The 15,516-nt window shown below is 54.0% G+C and overlaps 1 protein-coding gene across 3 annotated transcripts; it reads right to left on the bottom strand.

Moving 5' to 3' along the window:
- Window positions 1-1,521: 1,521 nt before the first annotated feature.
- ALDH3A2 (aldehyde dehydrogenase 3 family member A2) lies at window positions 1,522-10,909 on the bottom strand. 3 transcript variants are annotated; one of them, XM_064468017.1, is made up of 12 exons: window positions 10,729-10,909; window positions 9,098-9,271; window positions 8,466-8,697; window positions 8,274-8,359; window positions 7,218-7,426; window positions 6,972-7,089; window positions 6,695-6,836; window positions 6,347-6,513; window positions 5,730-5,829; window positions 4,594-4,829; window positions 3,583-3,706; window positions 1,522-3,266 (listed from the first exon to the last, which is right to left on the bottom strand). In XM_064468017.1, exons 2-11 carry the CDS (start codon window positions 9,257-9,259, stop codon window positions 3,626-3,628), a joined length of 1,533 nt encoding a protein of 510 aa, XP_064324087.1. In that variant the 5' UTR covers window positions 9,260-9,271; window positions 10,729-10,909; the 3' UTR covers window positions 1,522-3,266; window positions 3,583-3,625. The 3 variants fall into 3 exon arrangements, with proteins under 3 accessions (XP_064324087.1, XP_064324088.1, XP_064324089.1); XM_064468018.1 differs by lacking the exon at window positions 10,729-10,909 and adding an exon at window positions 10,253-10,337; XM_064468019.1 differs by lacking the exon at window positions 3,583-3,706 and having other exon boundaries at window positions 10,729-10,908.
- Between the last annotated feature and the right edge of the window lie 4,607 nt (window positions 10,910-15,516).

Below are 15,516 nucleotides of genomic sequence, written 5' to 3'. Positions count from 1 at the left end.
TCCTCAGCCCTCCCACCCAAACTGCCCAGGGCTGCTGTGTCAGGGCAAAGCCTAAATTCCTGAGATGCACAACAGAGCCTGGACTGGAGACATGCAAGGAACTAGCATCCACCAGTGTGGGATGGATGGCCAAGGTGCACAGGGAGCTGTGCAAGCCCTTCAGCAGGAGGCTGGGCGCCTCCAGCAGCTCTGGGGTCACTCCTGTTCCCCCGTGAGCCAAACGCTGTGATTCACATACAAAGAGGAGCCGACACAGGCCCTGCATGGAGCCGTGCCTGGGACCGGCCATGTTCAGGGTCAAGCTGCACAGAGGCACCTCCCGGGCAGAGCCCAGCCCAGACCCACCTTCTTGTTGTTGGAGAAGACATACAGCGCAAGGGGCTTCTCCCGAGAGTTGATGAACTCAATGGCTTCGTCCACGCTCTTCACAGGCAGAATGGGGAGGACTGGTCCAAAGATTTCCTCCTCCATCACCTTTGACGCCGGAGAAACGTCAGTGAGGATAGTTGGTGCTGAGACAAACAGGACGGCGTGAGCGGGACGGGAGATGCGGTCAATCACAGGGCCTCGTCCTGGGCACTGCCTGCACTCAACACACACCAAGCAAGCCACACACACACGCACAGCCCCCAGAAGACACCCAATACCAGCAGAAGGGCCCACCCTCCACCTCCACAACAGCTGCCAAAGCACCTATGAAGCAGGAGGCTTCATCAGCCTCTCCCCCGTGAGCGATCTTCTGCCCTTCCAGCAGGCCCAGGATCCTCCTGAAGTGATGCTTGTTGATGATCCTTTCGTAATCCGGAGACTTCTTCACGTCTTCCCCATATAATTCCTGCCAGAGGGCACAGCGGAACCAAAGCACTCGACAAACCCTCACCCCAGCCACAGCTCCAGGGCTCCATCCTACCTGCGCAGGGTTCACCAGCGGAGGGCACCTCTCATGGCAACCCAGCGTCTCTGGGGACGGCTGGGGCCTGGGCTCTCGCTAGGTACAAGGTGTCCTTTACCCAGCTAGATCCCCCCACGGGGAATACGCCAGCCCTGGGTCGCCGCGCTCAGCCGGGGCAGCGACTCAGCCGCCCGTGCGGGATTGCAAGAGGCGACGCGGCTTTGCCCACGCCGGGCGCACGCGGCCGGGGGAGCGCTTTCTCATGCCGTCGGGAGCCAACCAACGCAGCCCGCGCTATCATCCAGATCCGGACACCCCCCCGAACGGGCAGCGCCTGCAGGTGGGAGGACATCAGGGGATGGGTTTGCACAGGACAGGAGAAACAGTCCCGTTCCTCCACAGCTCCCAGCACCGCCGCCGGGCGCCTCTCAGTCGGGCGCCTGCGCTCCCCTGCCAGAGCTCTGGGGGATCCTTCCCCACGAGCGGGGAGGGCGTCGCGCTGGGGACCCGCGCTCCTGTGCCGGGGCCGAGGCACCTCGCACGCACGCATGACACCCAGCCGAGCCGTGGCCAGAGCGGCAGAGGACAGGTCATTCCTCAGCGGGACTGCAGGGACTTACCACGCTTGGTTTATTATTTAAATTCTTACTATTTATTTAGTACTTGCAAAATGTATCATTAAAAAGGCTTAGAGCACATGGATTTTCACCAGACATGAAGAAATCCCACCTATTGCACAGTAAATATAATTTTCTACCCTATATTAATTGCATTTAGTAATAATTTTCAAATTTTCCTTATTTAAACATTAATATTTCTAAGGTCCTTTCACCTTAAATTTCTCCAGCATCCTCTCCCCAATCTAGAACAAGCCCCATGTTATCTCCCAGTGCAAGATTATAACAGACCCAGAAGCTCAAACACAAAGGAGGACACACTCACAGTCATTTGTTTTCCCTTGGAGGAATCTGACCAGGAATTGGGTTTGTACTGGTTTTGGCTGGGATGGCGTTAATTTTCATCATAGTCGCTAGGTTTCTTCAGAGTGGGACGGTGCCGTGTTTTGGATTTGTGACCAAAACAGCCTAGGTGACACACCCGTGCTTTAGCTGCCTCCGAACGGTGCCTGCACAGCGTCACGGTCTCTGTTTCTCACGCTGGCCCGCCAGCGCGTAGGCTGGGGTCGGCAAGAAGCGGGGAGGGGACACAGCTGGGAGAGCTGACCCCAAGCCACCCACGGGACATTCCAGACCCTGTGACATTGTGCTCAGCTACAAAAGCTATGGGGGGAAAGAAGCGGAGGGCAGGGGGGACACCGGGAGCGATGGCATCTGTCTTCCTGAGTCACCGTTACGTGTGATGGAGCCCTGCTTTCTTGGGGATGGCTGAACACCTGCCTGCCGAGGGGAGGTAATGAGAGGATTCCTTAATTCACTTGCTTGCACACCCAGCTTCCACTTTACTTTTTAAACTGTCCTTATCTCAACCTACAAGTTTTCTCACTTTTACCCTTCCGATTCTCCTCCCCATCCCACTGGGGCAGCGAGTGAGCGGCTGGGTGGGTGCAGATGCCCACCTGGGCTAACCACAACAGGGTGCTTTGTCATTCCCACTTCTCTGTACAGGCCTGGAAGTTCTTCTGTATGAGCTTAAGATACTCTTGTCAGCAAAATACAGGTAGTGCAGGTATCATCTTTGTAATTTTCTAAATGCCAAATTGTTACAGGCACACGATGAAACCCAGAACCTCAAAAAGGGTGTCGGCCTGCATCCCCTGACCAGCTGCGGATAATGCTCGTTCGCAGAGATCCGTGAATATTGCACCTCAATCAAACGACAAGGGGAACCTCCCTAGATTTATTCATAACCATCACTATTGGTAAAATGCACTGGCCAGCACGGCCTGTCAGACTCATCACCAAGAGGGTGGTTGTTCGGAGCACAACAGCAGACAGACCATCCCGAACACCGCAGGGAACACACTGACAACCCGATCACAGCTGACACTTGAGCTCCTCTTTGTCACCGAAGGAAGGGAAGCGGTTTGGTGCAAGACACGGTGTGCGCGTGTGTCCCTGGAAGCAGCGCTCCGCATGGCGGGGGGGAGGTAGGGACTGGTATTTCTTGTTCCGCAGTCCTCCTTTTGAGAGCTTGTACCCACTGGTCCTTCTGTTTCAGCATGGCTTTTTAGTAAACAGGAGTCCGAGCCTTCTCTTGGTTAGTGCCTCTGTAAGGCTACTCCATGTGCTTGACAGCTCACTGAAACAACCCAGTACTAAATTAAAAAATGGCTTCTCAGCTTAAGGCAAAGACACAAAGCGAGCACGCAGAGTATGACATGCACTTGCGCCTTCTCTCTTCAGTAGTACACCACCTGTGAAAGCAAAACTCAACATCAACATCCTGCGAAGGATTTGCTGAAACAAAACCAACTCCCTTTCTAGAACAACCTGAAGCACAGCCCCTTCGCTCCGGGTGACTTCCCCCGGGTCCAGCTCGCCTGCCTCCTGCCCCCTCATGCACGGACTGCTGGTTATCTTGGACACTGCCCGAGCTCTGAGCACTGCCAGGGAAAGCACTGCGCTCTGGCTCCAGGGGGAACCTTCTGCAAGCCCCACATTCACCACTCTAACAAGGCTTTGCCCAATTTCAAATCAGGTTTACACACAGGAGAACAAAAAGGCTCCTACCTCACCGTGACAGCCACAGCAGTGCTCTGAAACCTGCTCCTCCTTACCACACACTGAGCCAGCCCAGCCTCTGAACAGCCAGCACAATCAAGAGGGCTTTTCTCTTCAGCAGAGACTGGTGGTTCTGAGAAAACCCAAATGATTTCAAGATGCTGTGAGTTTCCCCCTCTTTGCTGAGAAGGCATTCACCTAGGCAGGGCCTGCCTCCCTGGCTGGTGCTTCAAGGCCTGGGCCAGCTGCTGGCTCTTACACCTCCTCGTGGACTCGGATACACAGGCAGGTTATTTCCCCCTGCGTGTTGGGCTCCTGCACGTCTCCTTGCAGAAGTAACGATGCAGAACAGACTGAAGGGCAGAGTCCTCGTCCACCCTGCTGTCTCCTGTCCCCTCTGTGGCTGCTCCCCTAAGCCTATTAAACCCCCAGGGTGCACGACACTAGCAAGCCTCTGCCTCCTGCAGAGAGGGGAGGACATCCCACCCTTCCACACAACCCAGCCAGGAACAAGGGAGGAAATGGAAATAACTGAGCTAAGGTCAGATTGGGGCTGCAACTGTGCAAGGAGCAAGAGCCCGTGGTAGCCCTAGGCTTTAGGACACAGCCTCCCTTCCCCAGGGCCCTGTGGCACAAAACCACAGCCGGCTGGGCTAGGCTGTGGAACAGCCCACAACGCTGCTGAAAAAAGCCCAGGAATCAAAATCACTCTAAAGAGCCCTGTCCAAACCATACCAGCCTCTGCCTCTGGAGGCAGCTTCTCACAGGTGTCACCCACTGAGGCAGAGCAACAAATAATACTGCAGCAGCCTAGGAGATTTCTACAAGGACATTTCTACTCTAGATAGTACTTGCAAGAGTCAAAAGCAGATCTTGATAATTTCAGGGACAGATTTCGTAAGTCTCAAGACAGAAAAAACAGGCCAGGCTCTAGGAGAGGACTGCAGATGCAAAGAGGGATCTCGCAGATCAGATGAATTGCACGTGCACTCTCGTAGGTGTCAAAGAACCAAAGCTCACCTTCATCACCACGGCTGCCACAATCCCCAGCAGGGCCAAGATGACTAGTCCAGTTTGGCGCTTGTTAAACATCTTCAGGAGGAAGAACTTGGCCAAATCCACCTTCTTCTGGCTGCCAGGTGGGTACCGGAGTTTGTTCGCAACCTCCATCTTCATGTCCTTGATCAAGCAGGCGCGGTGGTGGGAGAAGGTCTCGAAGCTGTGCTTGCCGTGGTAGGCGCCCATCCCGCTCTTACCTGAGGAACACAACCCAAGCAGGTCACACCACAGGCTCAGCCAGTCAAACCTTTGGCCACCTGAGGCCACCAGCAGGGCAACGAGCAGCACAGGAAAATCCCAGTTGCTTGCCAGCTGCAGTGCATGTTATCTACGCTGCACCTCCTTGCTGCAGTTTAGAGCACAGCTTCTCCTCTAGACCCCTTCAGAGAGGACAACTGTTCCTTCCTCTCTGCAGCACTTCTCAGTCTCTAAGATGTCCATCTGTACTCCATCCCTCTTCTTCCCCACCCTGTCTTCACTACATACTCTCTAGTACTTCATTGTGTCCCTGTGTGCGCTGTTCCCTGTACCTGAGCTGCCTCCAGCTCTTCCCCGGATTTAGCTCCCTCTCAAAGCACCACGCCGAGGCTCCGAGATCCGACCAGTGCTGCGTGAGAAGGGTTTCCTGAGGAGCTCTGCAGGCTACACCTCTGTTCTCCAATTCCAGGACAGCATGTGCCATTCACAGCAGCAGAACGCTGCTGGTTCACAGTCAGCTTGTGAGCAGTGTAACACCCAAACCCTCTTCTGCAAAGCTCCTGTAGGCTGATCCATAACCTGTTCCAATTCTCCCTAAGCTGAAGTCCTACCTTTTCTCCTGCAATTACTGCTAATCACTCCGATCGCAGCTCATGTTCTTAATGCACCTTTCACATCAGTCTGCTCTAAATGCTTCGATCTTCCCAAAAACACACCCAAAGGTTTTTCCCTTTTGGCCCATTTCCTAACGTACTCCCAGAATTTATCACTGAGACCTGCTACACAGAGACCCTTTGGCTGTAACAGGCACAGGGGTGCTTGGACACCAACCAACTGCTGCTGCTTCTGGGTTACACCGTGCATCAAGTCACAACACTTAAGGAGCTCCAGTAACTTACCGACACCCCCAAAGGGTAAGGTTGAGAGGAAGAAATGCATGATGACATCATTTGCAGTAACACCACCACTGGAGGTTTCCGAGATGACTCTTTTGATTAACTGACAAAAGAAAAAAAAACCAAACACAACATTAGAGAGGCCAGGAAGAGGCCAGACCGTGTAGCTGAGCAGGACTGCGAGGGGCACACTGAGCCAACAGGCCATCATGCTAATTTCCTCTGGCTGACAACTCTGACGAGCCCTCTCCATGCAATGTTAACTCAAAGAAAGAGGGCAAGTTCAGAGGAGGGATGTAAAAGCTGGAAATCTGGGGGCATGCCCCCCTAGCAATATATTAAAACTAAATTAATCATGAAAGACTACACGGCACCAAAGAGGCAATTCAGCTTTTTACCCTTCTATTTCACAAAGTCATGCAAATGCAAACGCTTCAGCAGGAGGCTGGGCGCCTCCAGCAGCTCTGGGGTCACTCCTGGTCCCCTGTGAGCCAAACGCTGTGATTCACATACAAAGAGGAGCCGACACAGGCCCTGCACGGAGCCGTGCCTGGGACCGGCCATGTTCAGGGTCAAGCTGCACAGAGGCACCTCCCGGGCGGAGCCCAGCCCAGACCCACCTTCTTGTTGTTGGAGAAGACATACAGCGCAAGGGGCTTCTCCCGAGAGTTGATGAACTCAATGGCTTCGTCCACGCTCTTCACAGGCAGAATGGGGAGGACTGGTCCAAAGATTTCCTCCTCCATCACTTTTGATGCCGGAGAAACGTCAGTGAGGATAGTCGGTGCTGAGACAAACAGGACGGCGTGAGCGGGACGGGAGATGCGGTCAATCACAGGGCCTCGTCCTGGGCACTGCCTGCACTCAACACACACCAAGCAAGCCACACACACACGCACAGCCCCCAGAAGACACCCAATACCAGCAGAAGGTCCCACCCTCCACCTCCACAACAGCTGCCAAAGCACCTATGAAGCAGGAGGCTTCATCAGCCTCTCCCCCGTGAGCGATCTTCTGCCCTTCCAGCAGGCCCAGGATCCTCCTGAAGTGATGCTTGTTGATGATCCTTTCGTAATCCGGAGACTTCTTCACGTCTTCCCCATATAATTCCTGCCAGAGGGCACAGCGGAACCAAAGCACTCGACAAACCCTCACCCCAGCCACAGCTCCAGGGCTGCAGCTACAAAACTGAGACCCGGGCTGTAACGGGCACAACTCCCACAGCACAAGAAACTCCACACCCACCTGCAGAGTCGCCTTGATGTTCTCCACCACTTTGCTCTGGATGGAGGGGTCGCAGAGGATGTAGTCTGGGGCAATGCAGGTTTGCCCACAGTTCATGTATTTCCCCCATGCTATCCGCCTGTGGGAGAAATGGAGATGGTTTCTCCACAGTCAGTCCCTTCCAGCCCCCACAGTCCTGCTGACAGCGCCTGAGTGACACCCACGGTCTGGGCACAACGGCCCACTGAGCGCTTGCAACAGCCTGACCTGCAGGCGACGGCCAGGTCACAGTCATTGTCGATGTAGCAGGGGCTCTTCCCGCCCAGCTCCAGGGTGACAGGTGTCAGGTGCTTGGCGGCTGCTGCCATCACGATTTTGCCTACTGTGGAGTTGCCAGTGTAGAAGATGTGATCAAATCTCTGCTTCAGCAGCTCTGTTGTCTCAGGTATTCCTCCAGTGACCACAGGGTACAGCTCCTGCAGGGCAAACAAGAGCCTTACTTACATTCATTTAAAGCAAATACATCAAGGGAGCAGCTCTACATGGGGCAGACTCACTTGTGAAGTACATTAGGATCTGGACAAAGGATAGTGATAACAGAGACAAGCTCTGCTCCTTCCCCTGAAACAAAGTTTCACTTGCCATATTGTGCCACATGAACTAAAAGAAGTGGAGGTTGAGGCCAGGGCTGAGTCAAGCTGTGGACCTACTCCCATGCACAAAGTCCCAAGGGCTGTCCCGTTCCTCAGCTCTCACCCTTCACCTAGAGAAAACACTAACTCCCCAAGGAAGCTGCACAGTGGGGCTCTGCTGTCAGAGCAACAGCCTCAGTGACACAGCGCAATGGATGTCAGAACTGCCAGACAAACGGAGGAGAAACAACGCCTCCTGCTATGAGCGTGGTTCAGCAGGACATGAAAACCCAGGACATACTGCCACTGAGCAAACAGCACCCAGCTCTCAGGAAGAGCCAGGCACGGCCAGCATCCAGCACGAACTTGTGCCTACCTAGAGGGAACCCAGCACAGTGTCCAAGAGAGTAATTATCGCAGTGAGAACCACATACATGCCTCTTTACATAGTCATGAACGTCAAAAAGGCTGTCACATTGCACTAACATTATGCAGGCACATTAGGTTACACAAACACAGGAAGAACGTGTCAACATGTCTCTCTAAGAGCAATTCAACCCTTCCTGTATTCCCTGCTTACGCTCCTTTGGAGAGAGTGGGCAGCTGATTTGACTCTAACCTGCAGGAGCCCTTTGAAAGCATGACAAACATTTCCTCAAGACAATCACATCAGGCACGGGGCCACACTCACCTGGTCAAGGTACTGGGGCAAGAGATCAGCCACCACCCGATTCGTGTTCTCACTAATCTCCGATGGCTTTATCACCACAGCATTGCCTACGAGACAAACCCAGCATGACCCCCGAGCCCTCGTGCTCCTCTCCTGCCTCCCACAGCACCTGTCCACAGCCCCACAAAGGACGGGGTTGTGGCAAGTCCTCACCTGCTGCGATGGCCCCGACCAAAGGTTGCATGACCAGGAGGAAGGGATAGTTCCAGGCCCCCATGATCAGCACCACCCCCAGCGGCTCAGGAACAATGTAGACTTCATCCCGCAATGTCAGCAGGTCCCTCTGCACAGGCCGAGGGGCTGCCCAGGCCGAGAGCTTGTCAATGGCCATGATCAGGTCCCGCATCACACACAGGATCTCATGGCTGTACGCGTTGGGCCCGCTCTGCAATGACAGGCAGCTTGGCGAGGGGACAGCAAAGGCAGCTGCCTCCCACACCCACCCTGGCAGCCCAGAGACGCAAGACAAATTCTGCCAGCTTGAAATGTCTGCCAGGGCAGTTATTGGTAGTGCTGCCCCAAAGGATCCCTGACAGAAGATGGCCAGTCCAGGTTGTGGGGCTCAATGTGCAGCAGAAGCCAAAACCTGACAGCCGGGACCTGCCTTTGCAGCCCTGCCTCAGACTACCTACTTCTTAGAAATTACGGCAGCACATCCTGGCAGGCCACACTGAGGACCAGCACCGTGGGGTCCTGGCACAGCAGAAGCAGCTCTGGGCTTTCCCACTTTCCCTTCCAGGCTGATCACTGTCCACGGCTGATAGGAGAAACTCCCTATCCCAGACCTTGTGCAGATCCGCCTTGATGGCTGCCACGATCTCCTCCTCCTTCTCCTGCACCATCCGCTCCAGGGCCTTCAGCTGCTGCATCCTGAACTCCAGCGAGCGGCACCGGCCTGAGTTGAAGGCGGCTCTCGCTCTCCCAACGACCTGGTGCATCCTGTCCATGGCTGCTCAGCACTGTGGGGAGAGAGCAGACAGACCCAGCTTCACTGTGGGGCCTCCCTCCTACACATGGAAACTGGTTCTTCCCCACAGGCGCTGGGCGCACCCTCAACCACCAGCTGCATCAATCCCACCCCCCCAGCTCAAGGACAATATCATAGAATCACAGAATGGTTTGGGCTGGAAGGGACCTTTAGGGGCCATCCAGCCCAGCCCCCCTGCAGTGAGCAGGGACATCTTCAGCTGGACCAGGTTGCTCAGAGCCCCATCCAGCCTGACTTTGAATGTTTCCAGGGATGGGGCATCGACCACCTCTCTGGGCAACCTGGGTCGGGGTTTTATTACCCTCAGTATAAAAAATGTCTTCCTTACCTCCAGTCTAAATCCACCCTCCTTTAGTTTAAAACCACCATCCCTCATCCTGTCACCACAGGCCTTGCTAAAGAGGTTGTCCCCACCTTTCCTATAGTCCCCCTTTAAGCACTGGGAGGCCACAATAAGGTCTCCCCACAGCCTTCTCTTCTCCAGGCTGCACAACCCCAACTCTCTCAGCCTGGCCTCAGAGCAGAGGTGCTCCAGCTCTCAGATCATTTTTGTGGCCCCCTCTGGACCCGCTCCCACCATTCCCGTATGCCCTGGCATTCAGTCCTAATTCTGCCCTATCTTTCCCAAACGTTAAGTAATTCGCTGCAGCTTATAAATTTGGAAAGGAACGCCGGGAGGGAACGCCGGTATGGTAGCAAGGGTGTCACGCAGGCCACAGACGGGCAGCTCCCGGCAGGGGCGGGGGGAGGGAAGACAGCTTTTCCCCGCGTCTCGGTACCGAGCGCGGCCCAGCAAGGCCACAGCGAGCGCAGGGTCCCCGAGAGCGGCGCGGCCGGGCGGGCCCTCTGAGGAACCCCAGGGACGCCCAAGCGCCAACCGGGATGAGGGGAAAATCCCGACCGTGGGTCTCCCCCTTCCCCCCCCGGCCCTCTCAGCCCCCCGGCCGCCCACCCTCCACCAGCGCTCCCGCCAGCCACTTCCGCCTTCCGCTCACGTGACGGCGCCGGGCGCCCCCGGAGGTGCAATGGGAGAAGCCACGGGGCCACCGCCCACCGATACCCCCCCGGGAGCGTGCGGAATGGAAGGGGCCGGCGAGGGGGCGGGGCTCGGGGCGGTGCGGGGGCGGGGCTCGGGGTGGCCTGCAGCCGCCTACCCCCCCCCCCGCTCCCCGGCTCCGGTTAACGATCGGCCCCCGGCGGCAGCGGCGGGTGGGGGCAGCCCCGGCGGGCAGGGGCGTTGCAGCCGTGCCGCCCCCGGGGGAGGCAGCGGCAGGCAGGAACCAGAGCAGCGCCCTTTAGCTGCAGGCGTGAGCTCAGAGAGCACCGGAGATCAGGTGGTTACTTACGCATAAGCTTAAGTCAAGAGAGAAAAGAGCGAAAGAGCAGGGCGGGGGCCCCCGGAGCAGGCAGCGGCTGCACCGCCAGTACCTCGCTTCCCACCGTCGGGGGTGCTCCTCCCTCGTCCCAGCGCCTCCGCTTGCGGGGGCTCCGTTGCAGGACTGCCGGGCTGCTTGCAAAGGCTGCCAGTCCCCCGCCGGCTCCTCCGGGAGCTGCTCCGAGCTGGGGCTGGGACTGGGTCTGGCACAGGCCAGCAGGTTGTGAAATGCTGAGAGCCTGGGGCAGAGAAGTGTATTGCGTGAGAATGCAGCGGGGGCAAAGTCCCGCTCGGGGTTCCTTATCTGGGGAGGGTTAACGGCACCGGGCAGCTTTACCCCTCGGTTTTCCCCTGCAGAGCAAACGCTGGATGAACTCGCCGAGCACCCAGCTTTGGGTGACGTTTCTGAGCCCAAGCGCTGGTGAGGGGACCATGGCACCCTTCCAGCAACCTCCGGCTCTGGTGGGAGGGAGAGACGAGTCAGTCAAGGAAAACTGGCCAGAAAACGCTGAACACAGGTGGTGTTTTGTAGGAGGCAAAGTGATCAACAGGAATAGCCTGGCCAGGACAGTCGAATTACTTGATCCAGCACTCCCATGGAAAACAAGCCAAAGAAAAAAAAGCAAGGCAGGGAAAGGAGCTGAGACAAGGCTGGTCTCATTCCAGTTAAAAATAGCCCTGCCCCAACTTGTTCTAAGAAATGCAAGGGGATTATTTGAAAATTACTCCCAGGTTGTTATGCTCCACCAATTTGTGATGCCCTCTTTCACAGGCCATTTATTGCTAATGCTCTTCAGCTAAAACTGCCCAACTAAATCCCTGCCCACCACACACCTCTGCGATGCGCAGGGCCAGCACCTGGGACACGGGGCTAGTGTGGAGCACACGCTCCCCCCGCAAAGTTTCATGCCATTTCCCCACATCACCGTGGCTCTCCAAGGCTGGGGGGGGTGCCCTTTAGCTCAGCAGGCTCCACCTGAGCCGCAACTCTCCCCCGAACGCAAAGCTTGGCTTTTGTGAAGTCAGGTTGGCTTTGCTAACAACTTGTGGGCCACGGCTCAACCAGCACGTAAACATTTCTCAAGGTATTGCACAAATTTCAGCGGGAAGCAGTCTGCCGTGGAAAAGAATGACAAGAGCAACTGCCGATGCTTGTGTGCGGGAGGCAACGTGAAAGAAAAACAAGCTGGGCTTGACGGGGCCCTTGTGCTGTTGTGTATGAAAAGGAGCTGGGTTTGCACTGAAGGTGATGCAGGTAGAAGAAGCGGGAACTTCCCATGCAGGAGAATTACCTGATGCAAACACGCTCTCCTTGATCCTGTTGAGCATCTTTGCAGGCAGGGTGGGTTGGAGCTCTGTCCAGGCACCACGCTGGCAGGAGGTCCAAAAAAATGAGATAAGGAGTTAATGCTACTGCAATCACAGTAAAAGTCTTTGAGCTCTCAGAGTGGAGTATTACATTGTGCGTGGGGAAACAGCACTGCAATGCATCCTCTGCAGGCAGCGCACCCACCAAGGGACATCTGCAGGAGCAGGGAGATGGTTACTCACCTACATTTTCCAGAGTGGCCATTCTTCAGAGCCTGTAAAACTCTCACCCTTCAGCCCAAGGGGTTTCACGCCAGAGCAGCACTTCTTGAGCCAGCATCACACACAGGAGGCAAATGTCCCAGCTCACGCCAGTGGCCAGCAGGCTGGTACTGTGCCACGCTTTCGCAGAAAAGCTGGTCCTAAGGCTCCTTGGTATTCGCAGAAACGAGACAGCAGCAGCGCGGCTGCATCCTCAGAGGCAGTTCCTTTTGGTCCTTGTCAGGGACATCTTTTAGCCAATTATGGACAGGAAACAAGGCTGAGAGCGTTTTAAGCATTGCAAAATATCAGTTGAGTCTCCCTAGAGCAGCTGGGCGAGGCACGTGGATTTCGGGGAAGTGTGGGGTCTCGAGTGAGATGGAAGAATACCCCAGACAGCACCTGATGAAACGCATGGTCTGCAGTGTGCTCCCCACGCCTAGGAGCTGACTGTATTTTCTATTTTTATTCAGTCACTAAGAAACAATAAAGAAGGGAACTATTTATGGGAAAGTAATTGAACTCCAGAGGAATCAGGAGGTAAGCAGTGCTGGGGGTGCTCTAATCCCCAGGGCTATACTTAACAGGAGCAGGAGAGGTTTTATGGAGCCGACTCCCCTCTCCCCTCCATTCCTCGCAGCTCCTTCTCTCGCTCCCCTCTTGGAGTCAATTATAGCGAGGCAGCGTAGTGAGACAGGCTCCTGCCCTGCACCGGGCCTGGGAAGCAAGCCTGCCCTGCTCCCAAAAACATCCAGCAGAGCCTGAGGAAGGACGACTTTGGTTTAGAAGATAAGCTGTGTCGTATTTGGTTTCAAGAGTCCACCAAATAATACAGCTAATCAATAAACTTTTTCTTTTTTTAAAAGCTCACGCACCACAGTCGCAGAACTTCAAGTTTTTAGCTAGGCTGACGCTCCTCAATTTCTGCTTAAATGTCTGCCTAGTCTAGAGCTCCAGGTCTCTTCTAAAAGTCACACAACCCGGCCAGTGGCACAAGAAGATGGGCAGATACAGAAGCCCAAACAGCACTCAATCATAAAAGCGGGTACAGAAGATTAATAACAGGGAGCAGTTTTAGGGAACCTACACGAACAAACGCAGCTCAGTTCATTTATGGCATCACTTGTTTTGAAAGCTGTGGCTGATCTCACATTTGCAAGAACAAGATACTGTGTAGTACACAGCCATGGTCTGTGGGCTGCATTGTAGACATAGCTGGGACCATGGAAAATGTGAAAGCGACACAAAGAAACAATGAAAATGATTGGCACAAAGACTGCAACAAGACTCAACAGCACCACTGGCATTTAGTTTGCTTTCAGCTCAAGAGGAGGGGGGAGCCTGCCATACACAAAAGCCTATTGAAAAGGTGTTTGTCTGAAGAACCAGTGCCAAGCCTTAGTTAGACTGGGCTCCAGCTGACTTAAAAACCTCAGAAGAGGGGTTACTGAGCTATACTGTACTGATCTACAGAAAGGAGCTATGTGGGCACTTATTAAAAAGCCACAGCCAGGGCTATGGCTGAGGTTGGACAGGAAAGTTCAGGATAAAAGCAGATTTGCTTAGAGACTTAAAAGGCATCTTGGAGAGTCAAAAAAATAGTGGGAAGCAGAGACCTGTGCAGACAGAAGAGTCGAAGGATCAAAATTTAAAAAAAACAACCACCAAAAAAACCCCCCCAAAACCCACAGAAAAAATAGGAGAGGAAGCAGGAGTGGAAATGGAGGCGGGTCACAAGTCAGGTCACAAGCCAGCCTATCTGAATTTCAAAGCCTCAACAAGCTTTGAGAGCAGCAGTACCCAGCTTTACTTGCTCTAGACAAAAAAAGCAAGCTTCCCTTTTCGGTGCAGCTGGGCTGGGCACCGCACAGTGCTGTGACACCAGTGGATCACAACAGTTACTGCCTCTGAACCCAGAGGTGACAACGGCAATACCTTGACATTGCTGTCCAAGCCAGCAGCAAGAACTGGGCAGAACCTAGCGAGTCCCAGGAACAACTTACACCTCTCAGCTGAAAAACACCTCTCAGAATAATGCATAGTCTCTTAATTGCAAGTTAAATGAACCAGATTTCATCCTTTGTATCAGAGGAAGGGCTAAGAGTTCCATTTCTTGCTTATAAAAAGCAGCAAGCGTCAGAATCAAAATGTGGTTTAGATTCCACAGTCGGCATTATACACTACGGAGAGAGTGGAACGAGTACGGAACGTGGTGCTCTTCAGTAGATGCTAGAGCGCTGAACTAGAAAAGCAGCGCATCAAATACCTCCTTTCAAGTTCTATCTTTCAAAAGGCTGAAAAAAAAAGTGGTAGAAACAAGCACCTGCTGTTCAGTGCGGAGAGCTGAAGACAGAGGACAGCTTCAGGATCTTTGTGGAATGAGTTTATGCAGAAAGACAGGCCATGAACATTGGTCTCCTCCTCCTGAGAGCAGCAAACAAGAATAGCCCTTTTCTTCTCCTCCTGTTTGTGCAGCTGTAGCCTTGCTGGCAAGAGTGGAAGGAGAATGAGCTTGAATCCTGAGGAAAAAAAGAAAACCAACAAAAACCAGTGAGTTCCTGGGAAAAGCAGCCTATCTCCTAGACTTGTGCATTAAGGCTTTTGCTTTGTTCCTAGATGCATGTTCAGGCGTATCATTAGCATTCCCTGCTCACTCCTTCCTCATCCTCTTTTATTGTTATGTGCCAGTGACAAGTGTAGGGTTTTTTTAAGTAAACAACTGAGAAAAAATGGACAGTACAACTACGAAACACAACAGCCACATACCAGCTACCACAGCACACCTCAGCTGGGGAGAGGATATTAGCTACGAGGCGGACCAAGCCTGGTTTTCGCACAGTTTGGATGGAAATTGTAACTTACTGCCAGTTTTTGTCAACTAGCTCCGTATGTGCTGTTTTGGCAGCCCAGACAGCCCCCCTTTGCTAGAGGCACCTTGCTGAAAGAACATAGCAGCTGTTACCCAGGAACCTACTTACCATATTTGTTTTCAAATCCAAGTTTACAAAAAAAAAAAAAAAAAAGCAGGATAAATTGTTTTCCTAAAAGCAAGCGAAAACAAACTTGGGGACACTTTGTGCCAGAGCTATCCGGAGATAACAAACTCGAGCAAGTTGCCCCATCCTGCGCCGGTGGCACGTCCGGCTGCCAAGGTGAGCATCTCTTGACCCAAGCAGGGACCATTCAGCAGCTGGTTTGACCAGCCAAGTACAGACCATTTTTTCTGAGGTTCACAACCACTGACCTTTGGTTACAGAGACACAGAAACTTGG

Source organism: Phalacrocorax carbo, chromosome 17, assembly GCF_963921805.1.
Source record: "Phalacrocorax carbo chromosome 17, bPhaCar2.1, whole genome shotgun sequence".
In the NCBI taxonomy this organism is placed as follows: domain Eukaryota; kingdom Metazoa; phylum Chordata; class Aves; order Suliformes; family Phalacrocoracidae; genus Phalacrocorax; species Phalacrocorax carbo.
The sequence above is the reverse complement of the archived record's forward strand: the minus strand, read 5'-3'. Positions and strand labels throughout refer to the sequence as shown.